A 21,154-nucleotide genomic window follows, 5' to 3' on the forward strand; every position below is an offset into this window, starting at 1 on the left:
TTCGTTGTTCTCAGCCATTCAGTCATGTCTGACTCCTGGCAATCCCATGGCATCAGTTCAAAAGGAACAACTGCCTTTTAAAATATTGACATAAAATATATTGACATTTTTGGACAACAAGGGAAATCCACAGCAGGAAGCCATTTCCTTTGCTTTCCTGACATCCTGCTGTCCTTGTGAATCTGCAAAAAATACCAGATGGATGTGGAAACAGCCCAAACCAAGTTGAGCAAACTGAACTTTGTGTAGTTACACAGTTACACAGGAACGTATTCCCAGCAGCAGGATTAACATTTTACAGATACATGGGTATCTTTCCTTTGAGGAGAACAGTTCTTTTTTGCTTTCCTTGGAAATGCATAAACCACTGGGAATTGCAAGTCTTTGTCAAGTCAATAAATAGAAAACTTCAGTTATTAAGCATGTTTAAAGAGACTACTATGTGTATATACCCTTGTAGCTTTATTTAGCCTACACTTATAAAGTACAGTTGTGTGGGCACCCAGTCTCCCATTCCACTCTTGAACTAAAGCTATTCATGTTTTAGACTTCCAGAAAATTTTAGATTCCAGATACAGTCTGGTCTCCAGGCCTTATGGCATAGTGACATAAACGCAAATCATCCTGCATTACTGTGATTTTCATGCAAAAAATATGGGACTGCGCTCATTTTGTTATTTCTGTCTGGAAGTTTCCTATTTCAGATGGAACTGCAGAATGTCAGATCCCCAAATCCAAAAAAAGGAAGGACTTCACTCACGGCCTTAGTTTAAAGACTACAATGTCTACTAAATAGTGTTAACATGGAGGCAGTAGATCTTAGCCTATCAATACAGAAGTCTGGCTTGTGAAAATTGCATGGAAAGGCCAAAACCTGCAAGGTCATCTTCAAGACCATTTGCACTCTGAGCCCCACAATCCTGAGGGTCTGCTTATTGCCTTATGGTGCCTGCATGGTCCTTTGCTCTGTGGGTGCACACCTGTTGGTGGTCCCTGGCCAAAGGGAAATGTGCCTGGCCTCAACCATGAGATCCCAGTAAACCTAAGGGCCCTTCAGGAGCTCTCGCAGTTCCAAAGGACCTCTAAGACAGAACTCTTCCACCAGGAGGCTGAAGCAATTAAGAACTATGGGCCCCTCCTTGACACAGCTGGGACAACAGGCTGACTCCCCATCCCCCGACACAGGGTGGATATGGGGGGTGAATTGAGCTTCAGAAGTGGTTAGGGGTGGGCTTAGATCAAATGGTGCTATGATTTTTTAAGGGATGTGTTATTGTGGGGTTTTAAGCATTGTAACCTGCCAAGAACCAGCCAGTCTAGGAGTAGGTAGGTAGGAAGGAAGGAAGGAAGGAAGGAAGGAAGGAAGGAAGGAAGGAAGACTATTTCCTATTATGATCAGATCATACTCCTCAGTGCAATATTCATTGTTAGGGGAGCTTTATCACCAGTTTGTGTTTCACAGTCATAAAAGGACTAGAAATATAGCCCACTGTATAAGGGATACAGCGGGCGCTAGGCACTTACAGTGTGGGGTGTCCCGCGGTGACGGCTCTGGGCGGCGGCTCCCTGTGGTGTTGTGTCTCAGCAGCGGCGGCAGTGGAGGCAGGGAGGCCCCAGCAGCTGCGCTCCGCGTGACTGCCGGGGGCTGCGTCTGGCGGCAGCCTGACGCGGTGAGAGGCGCCTCTCACCCCGTCAGGCCGCCGGGCAGGGAGCCCCCGACAGCCGCGCTCTGCGCGGCTGCCGGAGGCTCCCTCGGGTAGCTTCGTGCCTCTCGCCGCATCAGGCCGGGAGCAACTGCGAGCCGCGCTGTGTGCGGCTCGCAGTTGCTGGGGCTGGGAATCGGAGGGACCAATCGGCAGGCGCGAAGCGCCTGCCAATTGGTCCCTCCGATCGTCTGTCCAGAGGAAGGGTCCAATCCGGACCCTTCCTCATCACGGACAGAGCCCACCCCAGAAGCCCTTAGCGAATTATTTAGTCCGCGGCGCCGCTGGCGGTGTTTAGATTAGTTCATTTGGTTGCAATAACTGCATTAATTTATAAACTTGTTCCTTGGATCACAGTGGACAGAGTTTTATTTGCTCTTAGGGGTTACTGTAGCATCACCTGGATAAACTGTGGCTTACTACATGGGAAAATCTGATTTAGTCCCAACAGTAGGATTATATTGTATCTAAAAGACTGAAAAGGGCTGAAATATTAAGTAACAGGGAGATTTTATAGATCTATTTGTTGTAGAATTATATTTTCATTGTCAGATATATGCATGCAGAGGAATAACAGCAGGAAATTAAATAGACACTGCATGTTTCAGTTTTTTGGCTTCACATTCAAATAACTCATCAGAGGAAATGAGATTGTTATGTAAGACCTTCTGCATAATGTAGCAGCATATAATTTTAGCCCTCTGTATAGGAAGTAATTTTCTCCCTTTGTCTTCATAGACAAGATGGGATCAGTTTGCACTGCTTTTGTCTTATACATTAACGTAGTATGGCTCTTGCTATGAAAAATGCTTTTTTCAGTTCATAAGCTGCAGCAGATTCAACTATTTAATCTCTGTCCTCAGAGTCCAAAGGTATTGCAGCCAAGGAATAAGTTCTAGTTATTGAATGAATCTTTCTTGTCTACGTATCTTACACAGTATCAAAAAAAAAAAAATTCAGCGGTTTGGGAAACATAATAGGGGGGCTTGTATTTGAATGATGGACATGTTCCCCTTGCCCTAGAACACATTTGGATTCAGACTTATATGTATTGTTAGCAAGAGCTATGTACAAGCAGTGGGGGTTATTAGGCCTTGCTTATGTGGAGTGTCTGTCCCAATTTGTGTCGAACATTACATTATAAATATCTTGGACCTTTTCCGCAGTGACTAAAAACGTTGTGGCTCCATGCATAAAGCTCCATGGAATTTCATTACTTTCACACTAAAATCTCCTGATTCAGACACAGCATCAAATGCTCTTGCTGTTTGCCACACATTTTGTGAATCCTAAGAAAACGTGATCCTCCCCCTCCTGCCCCCGGAGGGAACCCACAGTAACCTAAAGTGAAAACTCAAAAGTCACATTGGCTTCCTCCACTGTCCCACCTCAAAATGATGACAATTGAAATCCAACCAATGCTGCGTCTCTGCCTGCCCTCCTCCATTCCCTGTTGTATTTTTTAAATTGAATATGATTATGTTATTATAAGAGCCTCTTGTGGTGCAGAGTGGTAATGCAGCAGACATGCAGTCTGAAAGCTCTGCCCATGAGGCTGGGAGTTCAATCCCAGCAGCCGGCTCAAGGTTGACTCAGCCTTCCATCCTTCCGAGGTCAGTAAAATGAGTACCCAGTTTGCTGGGGGGTAAAACGGTAATGACTGGGGAAGGCACTGGCAAACCACCCCGTATTGAGTCTGCCATGAAAACGCTAGAGGGCATCACCCCAAGGGTCAGACATGACTCGGTGCTTGCACAGGGGACACCTTTACCTTCACCTTTTATGATTCCTAAGTAGCACAGGCACAACACACACACTGCCTCCCTGTCTCCCCCTCCAGCAAGACAAGTTCAACAGAACACTGTCAATTTCATGAAGAGAAATGAAGCTGTGGTCAGGTTCAGGCAGGGGGGCAACTAACATTGTTAATTTCATCCAGCAGCCTTCTGCAGCTTTCCCCAAGTACAGGGGGGAAAGCTGCTTTTTTACAACATAGTGTCCTAAGGTAACAACTGTTTTTTTTTTAATTATAATAATATGGACTACATGGAGGGGGGAGGAAATTGACCACACAGGATGCTTGCCTGAAGTGGCCCAGTTAAAACAAAGGTGCAACCAGGCATCATTTTCCCAAGCCATACAGCATGTGGGAAAGGAGAGTGCTTGGTCATTTTTCCCACAGGAGGGGAAAGAAGGGCGGGGGAAGGGAGGGCTGGCAATGAGAGTAAGACACAAGAACAAGTAGGGGGAGTTACACCATTATGTTATTATGCATGCTCAGATTTTTTTTTTAAAGGGAAGGGAAGCAAGGCGGGAGCCAGAAATGCCTACTCTCCTGACAGAAGGGTAAAATGCAAGCCATGAATGGACTCCTGGACAGTGCTAAAGAAACTCACAAATGTAGAATGCCAGGTACAAAATCAGGGTCGGCATCCAGAAGTCATGTGGCAAGACCGCACTGGCAAATAACTGCGGGAAAGGCCCTGGTAATCGCTGTTGCCAAGTTAGGGACTGGATGGATATTTGATCTGATACTACAAGGGATGTTCATTGAGTCCAGTGATTAACATTTCTGTGCTCATGTTAACAGCCTGATAGTGCCACTGCTGACTTTGGTAGACAAATCACAAACTATGTAGTTACATTTATTGGGGGGGAAGAATGCTAGGAACAGGTTCACCCATTAAAAGCTAGCAACAGAGGGCACTAGAAAATTTGGGAGTTGCTCAGCATCCAGAATAGTATTCAAATGGCCTGCAAGGGGCTACAACCAGAATTTTTTTAAGTACCCTGTCCTGTGCAGAAGCACTTAGGATACCACCCAGTGCTTTATGAACTAAACTAGCTAGGCTAGGAGAAATGACTCAGGAGAGAGCTGCTAGGAAGGTGTGCCCCCCCCCCCACACACACTGCTTCCTAAGCTACTAAATTACTGGAGAGCATTAATTGAGGTTGCTTTTGAGAGGAGAGAGTTTGAGGGCAATCCTTGTTCGATTTAGTCTGAAGAAGAGTTTATGCACTCAAAAGCTCATGCCTTGAATAAATTTTTGTTGTGCTACTTCAGACAAACACAGCTACCCACATGGACAGGAGTAAACTGATTCCAGCTTTTTGTCAGTGTTGAGAGATCTTCCTCACTGGAATTTTGTGATCATGCGACTGAAAATGACTGGCATTCTGTCAAAGAGCAACAATATTCTTTACTCAGTGTGTAAAAGGAAGGAACATGTAAGGAAAATGCACCGCACAGAGTTGAAATGTGATTGCCGCCTCTAGCATGTGCAGGACTGACTACTGGGGAATATGCCTCTGATGTACACTATAAGCGAGAGACATGCATTTGCTGAAAAGCACTTTTTCTTATGGTTTCCAGCCACTCTGGTCGGAACAAGGATCATTGACCTTGTTCAATTAGCCTTTGCTAGCAGACCACTGATTATTATATAGGAGGAGAGAGAGGAACAATCAGAACTATCCAACCACCAAATTAACTATTGATAGAGGAAATTGGTTAACTGAATATACCACCCAAAGTGCTTGTAGCCTGTTGGGAGAGTGTTTTTTGACTGAGTCTCTTGGGTCTTTTGTCTGGTCTGTTGCTCATTGAGCAAAATCTGTTTGCCTACCCTCTGATGTCACTGCTGGGAGGCAGTGGCTGTGGATCTCTGAGCTGTCGGGTTCCTCCTAGGCAGAAGCCTTTGGCATAAACTGAAGATTGAGAATCAAAGGGCTCTTGGCCTGTGGTTCTTAGCCCGGGGACCTTGCAACACTCTTTAAATGACTAAACAGTAATGAAGGTAGGAAGCCAGCAGGGGAGTAGGGGCTATCCAGTGTTTTGCAGACAGTGTCACGTATATGTGTATCTACCCACAAAGAGAAATATTACTTTACACAGAATGATTAAAATATGGTATTTGCTGCCACAGGATATACTGATGGACACAGGAATAAACAGATTTCAAGGGGATTAGATAGACTTATCCTCCATGAATCTATTAGCTGCTACTAACCATGGTGATTGAGAAGAGCCTCCACCTGCAGAGGCACTAATCCTCTGTACCTCAGAGCCAGGAGGTAACATTAGGAGAAGGCCATGTCCTCTATGGCTTGTTGTTGGTCCTCCAGAGGAACTGTACTAGTTGGACCCTTGGTCTGATCCAACAGGACTCTTCTTATGCTAATACTGGGAGAGATTTAAATCATTCATATGATTCCAAATTCCTGCCTGCAATACACAATCTGTGTTTAGATGTACTGGGAAGCCCAAGGCAATGTTGAAACCAAAATAAATCCCATCACCTGTTTCCACTCTAAGGATAAGCTTCCAGCAGATTCATACAGCCAAGCATTTTCTGTGCAGGAAATCTGGTAAAGTGAACTGAATCTGCAAATGCAGCCAGCTACTTTTTTGCTTTTAAAAAATTATACGTACACACTCTATGATGTTAAAAGAATTTAATAAATTACTATTCAAGCTTTAATTCTTAGTTATGATACTGTAAAATCTATAATGCAGTATAATATTCTCCAGAATCTTTGTGCAAGTTTATTTGATTTGTAAGAAACAAAGTTCACAGTTTACCTTCCAGGCAATTTAATGAATATAAAATATTGCTGCTTATATGAGAGTTTGTGCAGTATTTCTTCACATTTGTTACCCGTGTAGTTTGCATGAGAGAACTAAATGATACTTGTGCAAACTTGTTAAACCACACAACATGAGGCAGACTGTTGACGTTACTGTATCTGAGTAAAAATATACAAAGTTGTTAAAAACAATTCTCATTATATTGGTTTAAATTTAAGGGGAAATGAACTGAATCACTGGAAGGAAAGGTTAAATTTACTCATACATGTAAGCCTTAAGATGGAAGATAAAAGCTATGATATAGCAGCTTTTACAGGATATTTAAGACAGTGCTAAGATGGCCTCATCTAATACTGTACCAGAGCTGGCTCCATAGTTCGAGATGTTAATTGATTTTTTTTTAAGCCGAGATTCCTCTTTGCTATTATTACAAATGCATACACACTCTAGGCAGTTACATTAACTACCATTTCTACATGTCAGAATGTTCACTGCTTTCTTGCATAGTCCAAACTGTGGCTATAAAGAGACACTGACCAGCATGTTCAAGTTGAAAACACCCGGTGCATAAACTAGACTGATTTGGCCTGTCAAGATGCACTCAAGGACACTTCAAAGCTTGTCGTTTGTTGTTTATCTAAAGCAGGATTAGCCCAGTGTGCAACCTGTGCTAATAATGGCCAGAAATAAATGGGTTGCCGAGTGTGTTTCGTCCAATACAAAGCAGGGATGCACTTAGATGTTCCAGTAGAGTACAAGCTCCCTCCACACTCAGCTCCTGGCAATCACCCTGTGTTCTCAGAAAAATTCTTCCTCTTCATCGAAAAATCCATTTTCCAGAGCGTACGCACAGTCTGCACTTGATACGGCTTGGCAGGCACCTTTATATTCTTGAATTGATTCATAAAGGGAGTACAGTTGACACAGTAATGACATATCTAGCTGCCGGAGGCCAACCTTGTAAAAGAAAAACAAAATTATTAGTGTTTATACCTTCATTTTGCTTATAAACTGCTGGCCAATGCACATTTCTTTTTCGCCACAGGGAATTGGCCCCAAAGAAACAGTGTTGCACCTGTCAATTACGCAATACAGCAAGATAATTGAATTACTTGGGAGATTCCATCCCTTACTGAACTAACAAGATGAAACAGTTGTGGGGAAAGTGACATTATAGGATGCAGTGTTGCAAAGCATTCCTGATGCTTAAGTCATGGGGCCATGCCCTCTTTAATAGCCATGGAGCCCTGTCATCCTAGGCCGATACACTGTTTTATTAAGTGATGGAACAGCTTTTACTGAGGCCAACCCAAATGACACAAAGGAAAATGTAAACACTGCAGGTCAGACTTGTGACTCAGAATTAAGTTGACAGCGATTTTCCGATTAAACAGGAAGTTGGAGCAATTTAAGGTCCTGCATGGTATAGCAGTAGTGTATTATAACGTCTCTCATTTGTATTTCCTCTAAAGCTGCTCCTCTTTCGCCATGTTTTCCTGGGTTACGTACAAGTACATTTCACGATATCTCCCTTGCCCCTAAAGCAGAAGGCACTGGACAGTGCCTATGTAAACCCCTTAGCCATCACCACACAGCTGTCCTAGTTATCCTCCACTTTCCCTCATAAGCATCCTGTGATAGAGACACCGAAAATGTATTCTTGAACTGCCAGAAGTAACAAAAGTACAATTTCTCAGGGCTGCTTCCCATGAACAGGCTTCTGTACTTCCATGAAAAAGGCAAGTTAATGGAAACAATTTTTCAATGTCCCCTTCCTGTAACAGTTTACTATTCCCTCAGGAATACCACCACCACTACGTATTGGGGGATGCTTCCTGCCATGTGGGTACTACAATCTCCCTTTCTATACCATGTGTGGTCTTTCAAAGGATGAAGGAGGCTGCCTGGGGAAGGGCTGACGAATGAAAACACCCCCCCAAAGTCCATAATTATAGGATTCAAAACGCTGTTTCTAAGTATGGGTGCTCCCTAGAAGGGATTGGGTGGGAAGTGTATATGTATGTTGCTTAGAAAAATATTATTTTTGCTGTGAATACACAGGCTGTACAGCAGATTATTTGTCAGTGGATCTTGTTAAACCATAGATCACCAGATTAATCTCACACAGGGAGGGGATTCCCCATCCCCAAGGACTAAGAAGACACAGGAAAAAGGACAACACCACATTCTCACATGCCTCTGAAGCCCAACAGAAACATGACGCTGATGGAACAGAAGAACTTCCCATGGGATGTTGCATGCACCCAGCATTTCCTCTGAACCAGGCACATAGCCACTACATATAGCAGGACTGCATGCAATGGAATTCAATTTAATTGCAAAACTGAGAGCAGGTAACTCTCAGGCCCCACACGATTCTTCCCAAGCCATGAGACAGCTGTCAATTAGGTTCCTCTTACAGGGAAATTTCCAAACAATAAGAGCTATGTATCTCAGTATTTTTACCCAAAAACCATATGCAAGATTTATGATATGAGTATGTTCATATCCAGTTAGTTTTACCTTAGAGTTATGAACTTATATCCAGTTATATTTCTTCACACTTAATACCATTTAGGACATTTTATAACACCAGCCACACAAATAGGTGCCATAAATACATCTAAGGCCCATAAATGCATCACTTCTACAGTTACTTCTATAAATAGTTGTTGAAGTCAAAAGGCAAATGCCATTTTGGGCTGTATCAACAGGGGCATCACATCAAAATGACAAGATGTCATAGTCCCATTGTATACGTCAGACCACACCTGGAGTACTGTGAGCAGTTCAGGAGGCCTCACTTCAAGAAGGACGTAGATAAAATTGAAAGGGTACAGAGGAGTGTGACAAGGATGATCTGGGGCCAAGGGACCAAGCCCTATGAAGATAGGTTGAGGGACTTGGGAATGTTCAGCCTGGAGAAAAGGAGGTTGAGAGGGGACATGATAGCCCTCTTTAAGTATTTGAAAGGTTGTCACTTGGAGGAGGGCAGGATGCTGTTTCTGTTGGCTGCAGAGGAGAGGACACATAGTAATGGGTTTAAACTACAAGTACAATGATATAGGCTAGATATCAGGAAAAAAATGTTCACAGTCAGAGTAGTTCAGCAGTGGAATAGGCTGCCTAAGGAGGTGGTGAGCTCCCCCTCACTGGCAGTCTTCAAGCAAAGGTTGGATACACACTTTTCTTGGATGCTTTAGGATGCTTTGGGCTGATCCTGCATTGAGCAGGGGGTTGGACTAGATGGCCTGTATGGCCCCTTCCAACTCTATGATTCTATTCTAAGTCAACAGGACTATTTAGAGTTGCAAAGTCAAGTAGGTGTACATAACTGTCGGCTTGTGCTTGTGCATGCATATGTAGATGAAGTGATTAATTACTGTGACTTTCTTGCTAAGCCATGGTTTGTCATTTCTCTTACCTACAAACTACTTGCAGCAATCGAATAAAAACGATCACTTTAGTACAGCTGTTGTGTTCAGCTGTATTACTTTCCCCTCATGACAGAGAGGCTGATTCTGTGAAGGCTTAAGGGGGTGGCAGGTTAAAGTAGATGAGCTATTGGGGTGTGAGTGTCCTGCATAGTGCAGGGGGTTGACTAAATGACCCATGAGGTCCCTTCCAACTATATGATTCTATGATTCATGGACATGCTATGTGAGAAAGTCAGCAGATGGTAATACATACCAATGGAAAAGAAGTAAATGAGAAGCTAAGAAGTGGGTAGAAAGATATGGAGGGCTAAATTCATTGGCAAAAGCAAATTTGGAGAAGGAAAAGATATTCTGCTTGTCTTGAAAAAGTAATCCAATTATTTAATACTTGTGGTGATAGAAGAAAATCCAGGATAAAACAAAAAATTGAGGACTTTACATAGTTTTCTTACCCATCTGAATTTACCTGGTCTCAAGGAAAACAGTGCTGTTGGCCAAATTTGGTGCAAAATTGGGATCTGCAAAGAGTAATTTCAAAAGAGTAATTTCAAACTTTCTACTGTAAATGGGTACCAGGAAACCGAACCAGGGTAACATGAGACCAGGAGAGGTGTCTGGTTGCAGACCACTAAAACAGCAATGATAGCAGTTTATTATCTACTGATTAGTAGAGTTACATACAGGAAGCATATCTTTCCACACAATAAAACACGTGCCAACCCCCCCACCACCCCCTAACTCACTGCAACCAGGATGCAACTGGTTCAGCACTCTGGAGGGGAGGTGGGACTTTGGGGGATGACTGCCATAAGAGTTCTAATGGCTACCTCTTCTGATCATTGCTGGGATCACAGCTCCTGGATTGCTGTGCTAGTTTGGCTTGGATTGCTTGTTGAGGGGCTAGGGCAGTGGTCCCTAACCCCCGGTCCAGGGACTCCTCCTTGTCCTCCTCCCCGCATGCTGCCTCATGGGCCGCCCTGCCACTCTGCCGCCAGCTCACCTTTGGTGCTCTCTGGTGGCCGCCATGGCTGGAGCTCCCCCTACTGTTGGCAACACCCCTCAGCGGGCAGTGGGAAGTCAGGGGCACCAGCAGGAAAGCAAGTGGAGCAGGGGCACAGGCGGCGGCAACATCCCTTGGCAAAAGACCACCCCCCCCCAGGCCCCAGTAAAATTGTCGTGTTGACCAGTCCCCGGTGATAAAAAGGTTGGGGACCACTGGGCTAGGGCACACGGAGGGCGTGGCAAGGCTCCTGACATGAATGGGGGCTCTGCACCATTTGCTGCTGTTCCTGTGCTGGGTCAGTAGAATTGAATGGGAGGAGAGGGGGCTGTCCCTTGCCTTTAGCTAAATCTCTTTGCTTATCTTTGGGCTGCAATGGCACCAGGCCAGCCCACCAGTGCCTGTCTTTGTCCCTCTGCTTGCCATATAGCATTTGGGAGTGCCCCCTTCCATAGCTCCCTTGCAGCCCATTACTGGGGGCCCTCAGAGGACTTTTGTAGAAGAGGACAGCTCCGATGCCACCCACCCTGGGGAAGGAGTCCTTCACCTGGAATCTGCCCAGCTCCACCCCAGGAAGCAGCCAGGGAGGCCTCCAAGGAAGGCAAGGGGTGCCTGGACACAGCAGAGTAGCATGGCCACTGCTTCCTAATGGAGACACCCAATACTGATCCCAGCCATGTAACTGGCTTGCCAGGGACAGGGAGGATTTACTGTCTATCTCCTGGCACCTGGCCTCCAATGGGTTCTCCTTCGGTGTCCTGTCCCCCACAAGTTGAGCATGCATGTGTGGGCCCCTTACTTCATGCCGAGAGAGTGAGAGAGCGAGTGCCCCACTGCCAAAGGCACTTTAGCCTTGCAGGAGGCTTCTGGTGCTGCAGGAAAGGGATCTTGGTGGCACCTTGCAGAGAGCAAGAGGGAATGATATCTGTTGTGGGGAAGATAATGGAGCAGATATTAAAGGGCTCGATCTGCAAACATCTGGAGGACAATTTGGTGATCCAAGGAAGTCAGCATGGATTTGTCTCCAACAGGTCCTGCCAGACCAACCTAGTTTCCTTTTTTGACCAAGTAACAGGTTTGCTGGATCGGGGAAATTTGGTTGATGTCATTTACTTGGATTTTAGTAAAGCTTTTGACAAGGTTCCCCATGACGTTCTGATGGATACGTTGAAGGACTGCAATCTGGATTTTCAGATAGTTAGGTGGATAGGGAATTGGTTAGAGAACCGCACTCAAAGAGTTGTTGTCATTGGTGTTTCATCAGACTGGAGAGAGGTGAGTAGCGGGGTACCTCAGGGCTCGGTGCTCGGAACGGTACTTTTTAACATATTTATTAATGATCTAGATGAGGGGGTGGAGGGACTACTCATCAAGTTTGCAGATGATACCAAATTGGGAGGACTGGCAAATACTCCGGGAGATAGAGACAGAGTTCAACGAGATCTGAACACAATGGAAAAATAGGCAAATGAGAACAAGATGCAATTTAATAAAGGTAAGTGTAAAGTTCTGCATCTGGGTCAGAAAAATGAAAAGCATGCCTACTGGATGGGGGATACGCTTCTAGGTAACACTGTGTGTGAATGAGACCTTGGGGTACTTGTGGATTGTAAACTAAACATGAGCAGGCAGTGTGATGCAGCGGTAAAAAAGGCAAATGCCATTTTGGGCTGTACCAACAGAGGCATCACATCAAAATCACAAGATGTCATAGTCCCATTGTATACAGCACTGGTCAGACCACACCTGGAGTACTGTGTGCAGTTCAGGAGGCCTCACTTCAAGAAGGACGTAGATAAAAAGGGTACAGAGGAGAGCGACGAAGATGATCTGGGGCCAAGGGACCAAGCCCTATGAAGATAGGTTGAGGGACTTGGGAATGTTCAGCTTGGAGAAAAGGAGGTTGAGAAGGGACATGATAGCCCTCTTTAAGTATTTGAAAGGTTGTCACTTGGAGGAGGGCAGGATGCTGTTTCAGTTGGCTGCAGAGGAGAGGACACGCAGTAATGGGTTTAAACTTCAAGTACAACGATATAGGCTAGATATCAGGAAAAAGTTTTTCACAGTCAGAGTAGTTCAGTAGTGGAATAGGCTGCCTAAGGAGGCGGTGAGCTCCCCCTCACTGGCAGTCTTCAAGCAAAGGTTGGATACACACTTTTCTTCGATGCTGTAGGATGCTTTGGGCTGATCCTGCGTAGAGCAGGGGGTTGGACTAGATGGCCTGTATGGCCCCTTCCAACTCTATGATTCTATGAATGCTGGCACGGGTTTTTGTTTGCTTCTTCCTCTGTGAAGGGGCTCTGGCTCAGTGGAAGAACCTGTGCTTTGCACATGCAAGAGGTCACAGGTTTGATTCCTAGTTCTATGCCTCTTCCTAGATCAGAGCCTATCCCCAAACAGTTTTCTAGAGCCCGTTGTCTTTTTCTGCACAACAGGCATTATTATTATTTGTAATAATATAAAATACATAACAAAGTTGGTATGCAGACCAATTGGGCATTCCCCTGAAATGCTAATATCTAAATTTTCTATCTACTCAGTCACCGCTGGGGAGAGCTTCCCTGGAAAGCACAATGCTCAGAGCATGATTCCTGTGACAGAAAAATAGTTTGGCAAGCTGCACTACTATCACATTTGGGTCCTAGTATTTTGGATTTAGACCTCATCATAGTTGTGAAGACTAGGTTCTCATCTTAACAACTTTCAATTTGGCAGAGTACCAGAAGTGTCTTAAAACAACAGCAGTCTTCATCAGTCTGACTGCTGTTTTTGACACAATCTGGAGAGAGAGTCTACAGCAGTGGTCCGCAACCTTTTATAGGCTGCGGACCGGCGGCAGCAGGGAGGGCGATTGCCCGGCTGCGCATGGCGCATGCGCGGCCCTGCTTCCCTCTCCCCCCCTCCCACAGTAAGAAGCTTGCTGGGCCACAAGCTTGCAGCCTGGGGAGGTTCTTACAGCGGGGTGGGGGTGGGGAGAGGGAGCCGCGGCCCAGTGACAGGGCCTTCACGGCCTGGCACCGGGCCGCGGCCCAGTGGTTGGGGACCACCGGTCTACAGTACAAACAGTCCCATGTCCACTTACTTGATGTTCACCTCAATACAACAATGAACAATAACAGGAGTGACTCAGGCTTGCTGACAGCAGTTGATGGCCCTTCCTAGGATTATGATGGAATTACCAAGGAAGCTTCTATTGTGAGGGAGATTCTGAGCAGTCTGGTTAGGTCTGCAAACTTAGGTCATGACTCATGACCACAGGTGTGAGGGGATTTGGAGGGCCACACAAAAGATATTTGATTAATGTTCCTCAGGAGGATTTAGATAGTTAGACAGCTTCCTTTTACAAGCACAGGGTTAAATATATGCCTTAATTGAGAGACCCTGTCTTTTTTTTAATATAAGAGAGACCCTATTAAAATAGGCAAATTCATTCACACATCTGACTTCAGAAAGCTAGAAGGTTTGGGAATGCAGAAGGACACTCAGTTGGAGGGAATATGTGGGGCAAAAACTACACCCAATTCACAATGCATTTAGAAGACAATTTCCTCCAGAAGCTGAAAACTGCATTTCCATAATGCCAAATTTTCCTGATAAATGTTAAGTATTCCTCACTGGCAGCTCATCGAACATTCATGTGCTTATGTTCTACCAAAATTAATACTAGGTAAATACTGGGAAAGTTCTGCAAATATCTGGATGCTTTGAGGCCTTTTGAAGAACCTCTCCAGAATAGACAAAGCAGCAGGGCACATGCTGCAACCATCTACAAATACTAACCATATGCTGCCCCACACTCACATGAACACTGAATGTGTTTGATTCACATTGTGAATTTAATTAGTTGCAGAAAAACATCTTGCATCAGAAAACAGTCCTACGATGCTTTAATATTACTTGGTTGGCAGCACCGTCCCATCAGATACAGTGGGGAGAAAATAGCTTTTAATCACATCTTGAAATAGTCAGAATTAATGTTCCTGCGCTGTACATATTCATGAACTCTGAGAAGCCAATTCAAAGGCTGCTTATCACTCATTAGAACTTCCTCCAAAAGAGTAAGAAGACAGACAGCTTCAGAGTATTTAACTTGGGTGTGCCAGCATGGCATAAATCATTCTTGCATCTAGAAATTTAATGTCACAGACTTAAAACAAAGAAGCGTTATGTACCTAATCATTAAGCCCAACTCCACAGAGCACAAAATAGCCTGATTACCTCTAAGCTTTCCTTCCCTCATTTAAAAAGGCATGTATTACTTAATACTTAATACTGTACATTACGGTACAATTCACATTACTGTAGAATTTTAAAGAAACCTTTGTGGGATAATGAAACAAACATTAACAAAACAATATTTATGCTAAAGGCGAACCCCGATTTTCAAAGCTTCTTTATCCCATTGTGAGTGTGTGTGTTCTATTAAATATTTGTCAGTATTTCCATTATTAACATTTTACTCTGGAAAAAAACCCTGCTCATTCTTCATTGTGAAATGTAAAATCAGTCTTAATCTACATATTAAAAAACAATCCTGGGAAAAGAAAACCATCAACTAACCGACATCTAAAAGAAGGGATGTCAGAAGTGGGAAAGAAACAGAATAGTTAACTTTTATAGCTGAAGACAAATTTGTGTGTAATCTGCAGCTATCAACACTTACTCCTGAGGAAGAATGAAAAATGGATTTCAGCCAGAATAGCATTTCAAGAAGAACTAAGGCATTAAACCACATCACTTAGTTGGAGAAAGTTATTTCTAAAAGAAAATAGGCAAGAAAGAGGGAATTTAATCTAGAAAAGACAAGTAAAAAGTACATTTTGAACACATACTTCAGATCGTATCAGTTTTTAAGTGTTTTCTGGCTCACTGAGCTGCTCTGTTTGAATTATGTATTATCTTGCCACCACAGAATAGATGTTTTGTTCACAAACCCCAGCCAAGTATCACATAAAACAGCAACTTGGGTAACAATCACAGGTCTATAGTCAAAGAAAATTCAAGACTTTCTGCACATCCAAGGAGCCTTGTGTTCCTCAAACCACAGATCCCCTTGCCGCATGGCAAACACTCCTTTGAGAGTGAAAGAAGTTGAAGGAGTGTTTGTGATATGGCTTTGGGACCTGCTGTTTTTCAAAGAGGAAAAAAACAAATGAAGCAGTGAGTATGCCCAAGCCCTTGGGTACAACTAAGAGCCCCAGGGTATATTTATGCTTAACCAAAGTAGCTTCCTATTACCATGATAGCTCACTAAAGGACAGGAAGTGACATTTTCTTTTATTTCCTGAAATCTAATTTAATGTTCCTGTTGCAAATGTCAAGCACACACAGAGTAATGTGAAAAATGTGCTCACTAAGTTGTAACATTATAGTTGGTCCTAATAAAAATTATCAGTACTGTTTCCAGATTTTTCCCTTTAATAGACCACCATGGCTTTTCTTGAGTTCTTATTGTTTTTGTATTCCCTAGAATAGCCCTTAAAGATAGGCCAGTACAGTTATTATACTTACAATGCAATGGCTGCAGCTCATGAGAGTTGAAGCACAAGACTTTCAGAGCTTGCAGATCACATTTTGGGCTAGAATACTGAAGCAACAGCACAAACACTGCCAGCAACACTGCTATTGAGAGCTAGGAGATGTGAGAAAAGGGATAATATTTTTCACCTTTGGATCTCTGGCCAAAGATTCACATCCATCCATTTAAAGCTTTATGGACTTGTTCAGCAGGCAGCTCCACAAGAGATTCAAAGCTACAAGGGCCCCCTAGGGGCAGCTGTAAAGGTAAAGGTAAAGGTATCCCCTGTGCAAGCACCGAGTCATGTCTGACCCTTGGGGTGACGCCCTCTAGCGTTTTCATGGCAGACTCAATACGGGGTGGTTTGCCAGTGCCTTCCCCAGTCATTACCGTTTACCCCCCAGCAAGCTGGGTACTCATTTTACCGACCTCGGAAGGATGGAAGGCTGAGTCAACCTTGAGCCGGCTGCTGGGACTGAACTCCCAGCCTTATGGGCAAAGCTTTCAGACGGCTGCCTTACCACTCTGCGCCACAAGAGGCTCTTTAGGGGCAGCTGCCATCTGCTAATTTAAAAAGCAGGGCTTGCTTTAATGGTCAGTTCATACTATCTGGAAATCAAAAACTTGTGGACCTCTAGAATGTCAGATCATAAACATTTCATTGTGATCATTAAGGGCTATTTCTCATCTAAGGGTGGTTGTTTTTTTTTAATAGGCATTTGGACAAAATGTCTTCTAGATATCCCTTAGAAATACAAATGCATGCTTGTAACAAAAGAAGGCCTTTGGACCACATACAATCTACCAGAGGCCCCTCTTGCCTGATGCAAAATGGGTGGCCACAAGACAGGGTCTTTCCATGTCTCTGGACTGGCCTCCCAAGAGGTTTCACAGCACCATCCCTGTCGCTTTTCCTCAGCTGCTGAAGATGGGCAGGTTTGTGAGATCTCTTCCTGTGGCACTATGGAGCTCCTAGTCTTGTCATATGCCTTGATTTAGCCAGTTGGGTTTTTAAAGACACTGTATCATACACTATTCCTTTATGTTTTTAAAGACATGTTTTAAAGACAAGTCAAACCACTCCCAGCAAACAGGAGAAAAGTGAGCATGCATAGACTGGCAGACACACTATCTAAGGTGCAAAGAGCCCTCCTGATCTGGAGAGATCTTGGAAGCCAAACAGGGTCCACCCTGGCGAGTATTTGGATAGGAGACCTCCGAGGAATACCGAGGCGGCAAAGGCACCTCTGAAGGTCTCTCGCCTTGAAAATCCTATGGCGTCTCCCTAAATCAGCAGTGACTTGTTGGGGGAAAGCCAACCAGAGCGTGTGTGTGAACTTTGCACGTGCTCAGAGGTATGGCATGCTTTCCAAAAGTAACCTCTGCACTTGCAATCAGACCTTGGAACTAAGTCCAAACACAAATAAACATACATAAAAGTCCTGAAAAGTACACACAAGACAGCGGGAAGGGTCTCCCAGCTTAGGAATCCCCAGCGATGCGCCGAGGGGGTCTCGTCGGCAGCCGACTGCTGGCTCGCTCTCTGCCGCCGCCTACTCACCATCTCTTTCCTGAGGAGGGCCAAAGCCGCGTCCAGATTGGGGGGCTTGAGTGTCCGCGAGGACCCTCGGCCCCCTCCGCTCCGGCTCAGCTCATCCTGGATACGAGACTTCTGTGCGTAGAGGCGCTCCAAGTCCCGCCAGCGCCCGCCGCCGCCGCCCGGGCCGCCGCCGCCGCCGCCGCTGGAGGAGGAATTCAGCAGCCCGCTCAGACTCTTGGGCAAAGGAGGGAGCCCCGCCGCCGCCCCGCCGCCGCCGCCGCTGCCGCTCACGGGCAGCCCGGGCCCGCTCATGCTCCTTGGCCGGCCCGACCAGGCAGCCGAGAAAGCGACACCCGCCACTGGAACAAACACGACCCTCCTGCCAGGCGGCGGCGGCCGCCTCCTTTGGACGGCCCGCCCCACGGCCCTCGCCTCATGAAAGGAAGGAGGCGGGCCGAGAGAGAGTAGGGCGCGGTGCGGAAAGGAAGGGCCGCCTTGAAAACAGGACGCTCTTCCACGCCTTGGAAGTGCACGGAATGCTTCCCACCCGCGCCTCAGCCCTCCATAGGGATGCCAGTCTCCAGGTGGGACCTGGAATTATAGCTCATCTCCTGGAGTCAGAAATCCGTTCCCCAGGAGAAACTGGCTGCTTTAGAGGGCGGACTCAATAGCATTGTACTCCATCGAGGTCAGGCCCTGCCCATTCCCGGCTCCACCCTCAAAGTCTCCAGGGATTTCCCAACCCAGAGCTGGCAACCGTAGGTGCTCATTTTAACATAAACGGGCTTTCGCACCCATTAGACCTGTGAACTGGCTTAGCAAAACTAGTGAATGGATCTGAATTTTACATAGTTACATTTCACCTTGTATTTCCTGCTTTTCATGGTTCCTCGAGCCCTTTGTTTTGTTTTTGCACCTCTTACCTAACACGTTTGGCCAGTGAAAATCGACTCATTGCTTCTAAAGAAGAGGCTTCCAATCCATGCAAGCTTCTACTGGGATAAGAAGCAGAATACAGCAAAAACCAGTGGTATGCATTATAGTCACTCCAGAACAATATTTTAGAAATGAAGAGGCATGTTATGATTGTTAGATTTGTTATATTTTTTGCAATGTTCTATGTAATTACCCCATGATATCATATGTAAGCCACCCAGAGCCGTATGGAAGGGCGGTTACAAAAATTATAAATAAATAAACAAATAAATAATGAAATCCTGCACCTTTATTAACCCTTACCAGGACAAAAAGCCCCTGGAACACCCAGAACAGGCCAAACTGGGCATTAAACCTGGTAAGCCAATCTCCTTATGCCCCTAGCAGGGCAGTACGCTCTGAGAACCTAAACAGGCTAGTATTCCCCACCCCAAGAGAGATCCACCTGGCCTTGACCAGGGCCCCCGACCTGGTGGAAAGAGCCCCTAGAGCAGTGGTCCCCAACCTTTCTGAGGCTGGAGACCGGCAGGGCAACTGCCCTGCCCGCGCATCGCGCATGCGCCATGCGCAGCCTAAATTGTGCATGCGCAGTGCGCGGCGCGGCCCTGATACCCTCTCCCTGCCCTCCCGCAGTAAGAAGCTTCCCGGGCCGCAAGCTTGCTGCCTGGGAAGTTTTTTTACTGCGGGGGGGGGGAGAGGGAGCTGCGGCCCGGCGCCATGGCCTTCGCAGCCTGGCACCGGGCCACGGCCCGCAGGTTGAGGACCACTGTCCTAGAGGAGCCTGTTGGAGTTCTTGCAGTTGCACAGGGCCTGAAAGTTGAAGTTCTTCCACCAAGCATTTGATGGAACATCAGTCAGGCTCCCCCTTGAACCAGCCCACCTTTTGTCGGAGGTGGCGTTTCCAGCCATTGCATGGCAGAGTAGTGGGGGGTTGGTTGGGGTTGTCTATTTTTCCTTGTTTGGATTTAAATGGTATTTTCATTGTTGTTAACAGGCCCAGGCTGGCTGGCTGGCTGGCTGGCTGGGAGGAGTGGTATATAAGTCCAATAATAAATAAATAAATAAATAATAAACAAGAGTATTGTAAAAAGCATAAGGATGCTTTACAGACACTTGAGAACAATATTTTAGAATGAAAAGGCAGAAATTCAGCCCTTAATTAACTCTTACCCTGCCAAAAAGCCTCCAGAACATCCTGGAAGAGGCTAGAACAGGCATTAAACAAACAAGAGTACTGCAAGCAGCAGTGGGATGCATTACAGATACTCCAGGATTATATTTTAGAAATGAAAAAGTAAAACCCCCGTACCTTTATTAACCCTTTTCAGGCCAAAATGCCTCTGGAAACCTCTGCAAAATTTGGATCGCAGCCCTATAACTGGGGAATTTTTCCTCCCTTTATGGAGGCACTTTGGTTTGAAAAGGGTTAATCTGTGCACAATATCTCTGTTTTTATTTCCAAAATGTTCTGGAGTGCCATTTTTTGAGGTACTATTATTTGTTTAATGCGCATTCTGGCCCATTCTGGAGCTATTTTAGTTCCAAGTGCTCAATATTTCTGCGGTTGGAGTTCAAAACTATTATTCTGGTGTGCCTTAAATAGTGTTGGATGGCATCTGACTTTTCTTCATTTCACCTTCACATGCCACCCACAAGGTAACGTCAGGCCACTCCCAGTTCTCTCAGAGCTTTCTTTCCATTATTATTAAACTAGAGGCAAAGCCCATTGTGCCCAGGGAAACAATGGGCACTAGGATGCACACTAGGATGCATGCCTTCCTGGGGACTGGCTACATGGCAAAAATGTAAATTGAGGAAGAAAGCCAGGCAGACAGAATGCAGAGGCCAAGCTGGGTCCCATGGGGCTGGTAGGCAGCCTTCTCTCCTTTTCCTGCCATCCCAGATACTTGATGTCTCACCTCCAAACCTCAAGGGACATTCCTAACCCAGGAGTCACCAACCCAAAGGTGTGGCCTGGAACTTTCTTCGAATTTTGACGTCATCTACAGCCTATAGATATCAGCTCCTAAGGGGAAAATACCCATGGGGGGCACTCTGCAATGACAACTCATTTCCAGGTTCCTGGTGATGAAAGGGTTACTTGGGAGGGGGTACTCTGTGGCACTGTGCCCCATAGAGGTTGTAGGGTGCAAATCTCAAGTTGGGACCTGGGGATTTGCTGGAATTGCAGGTCATTTCCAGGCTGCAGAGATCACTTCCCTTGGAGAAAAGGGCTACTTGGGAGGGGGGACTCTCTGGCTTTGGATCCCATGGATGTGCAAGGATGCCAAGCTCCAGGTGGGAAACAAAGAGAAAGGCTGTGTGGCAGTAAATGCTAATAACATTAAATATCAAATAATTCATACACTTGTCAGTTTCTTCCTTCAATGAAAATATTTAACTGATAGCAAAATTTGCTTGAAGAACTAAAA

At 45.4% G+C, this 21,154-nt stretch overlaps 1 protein-coding gene across 1 annotated transcript; it reads right to left on the reverse strand.

The window, feature by feature from the left end:
• Positions 1-6,143: 6,143 nt before the first annotated feature.
• On the reverse strand, positions 6,144-18,431 carry FAM89A (family with sequence similarity 89 member A). The gene is made up of 2 exons (XM_077346560.1): positions 17,808-18,431; positions 6,144-7,248 (listed from the first exon to the last, which is right to left on the reverse strand). The coding sequence occupies exons 1-2, from the start codon at positions 18,096-18,098 to the stop codon at positions 7,090-7,092; spliced, it is 450 nt and encodes a 149-aa protein (XP_077202675.1). The 5' UTR covers positions 18,099-18,431; the 3' UTR covers positions 6,144-7,089.
• Positions 18,432-21,154: the final 2,723 nt, after the last annotated feature.

Source organism: Paroedura picta, chromosome 1 (assembly GCF_049243985.1).
Source record: "Paroedura picta isolate Pp20150507F chromosome 1, Ppicta_v3.0, whole genome shotgun sequence".
Taxonomy (NCBI): domain Eukaryota; kingdom Metazoa; phylum Chordata; class Lepidosauria; order Squamata; family Gekkonidae; genus Paroedura; species Paroedura picta.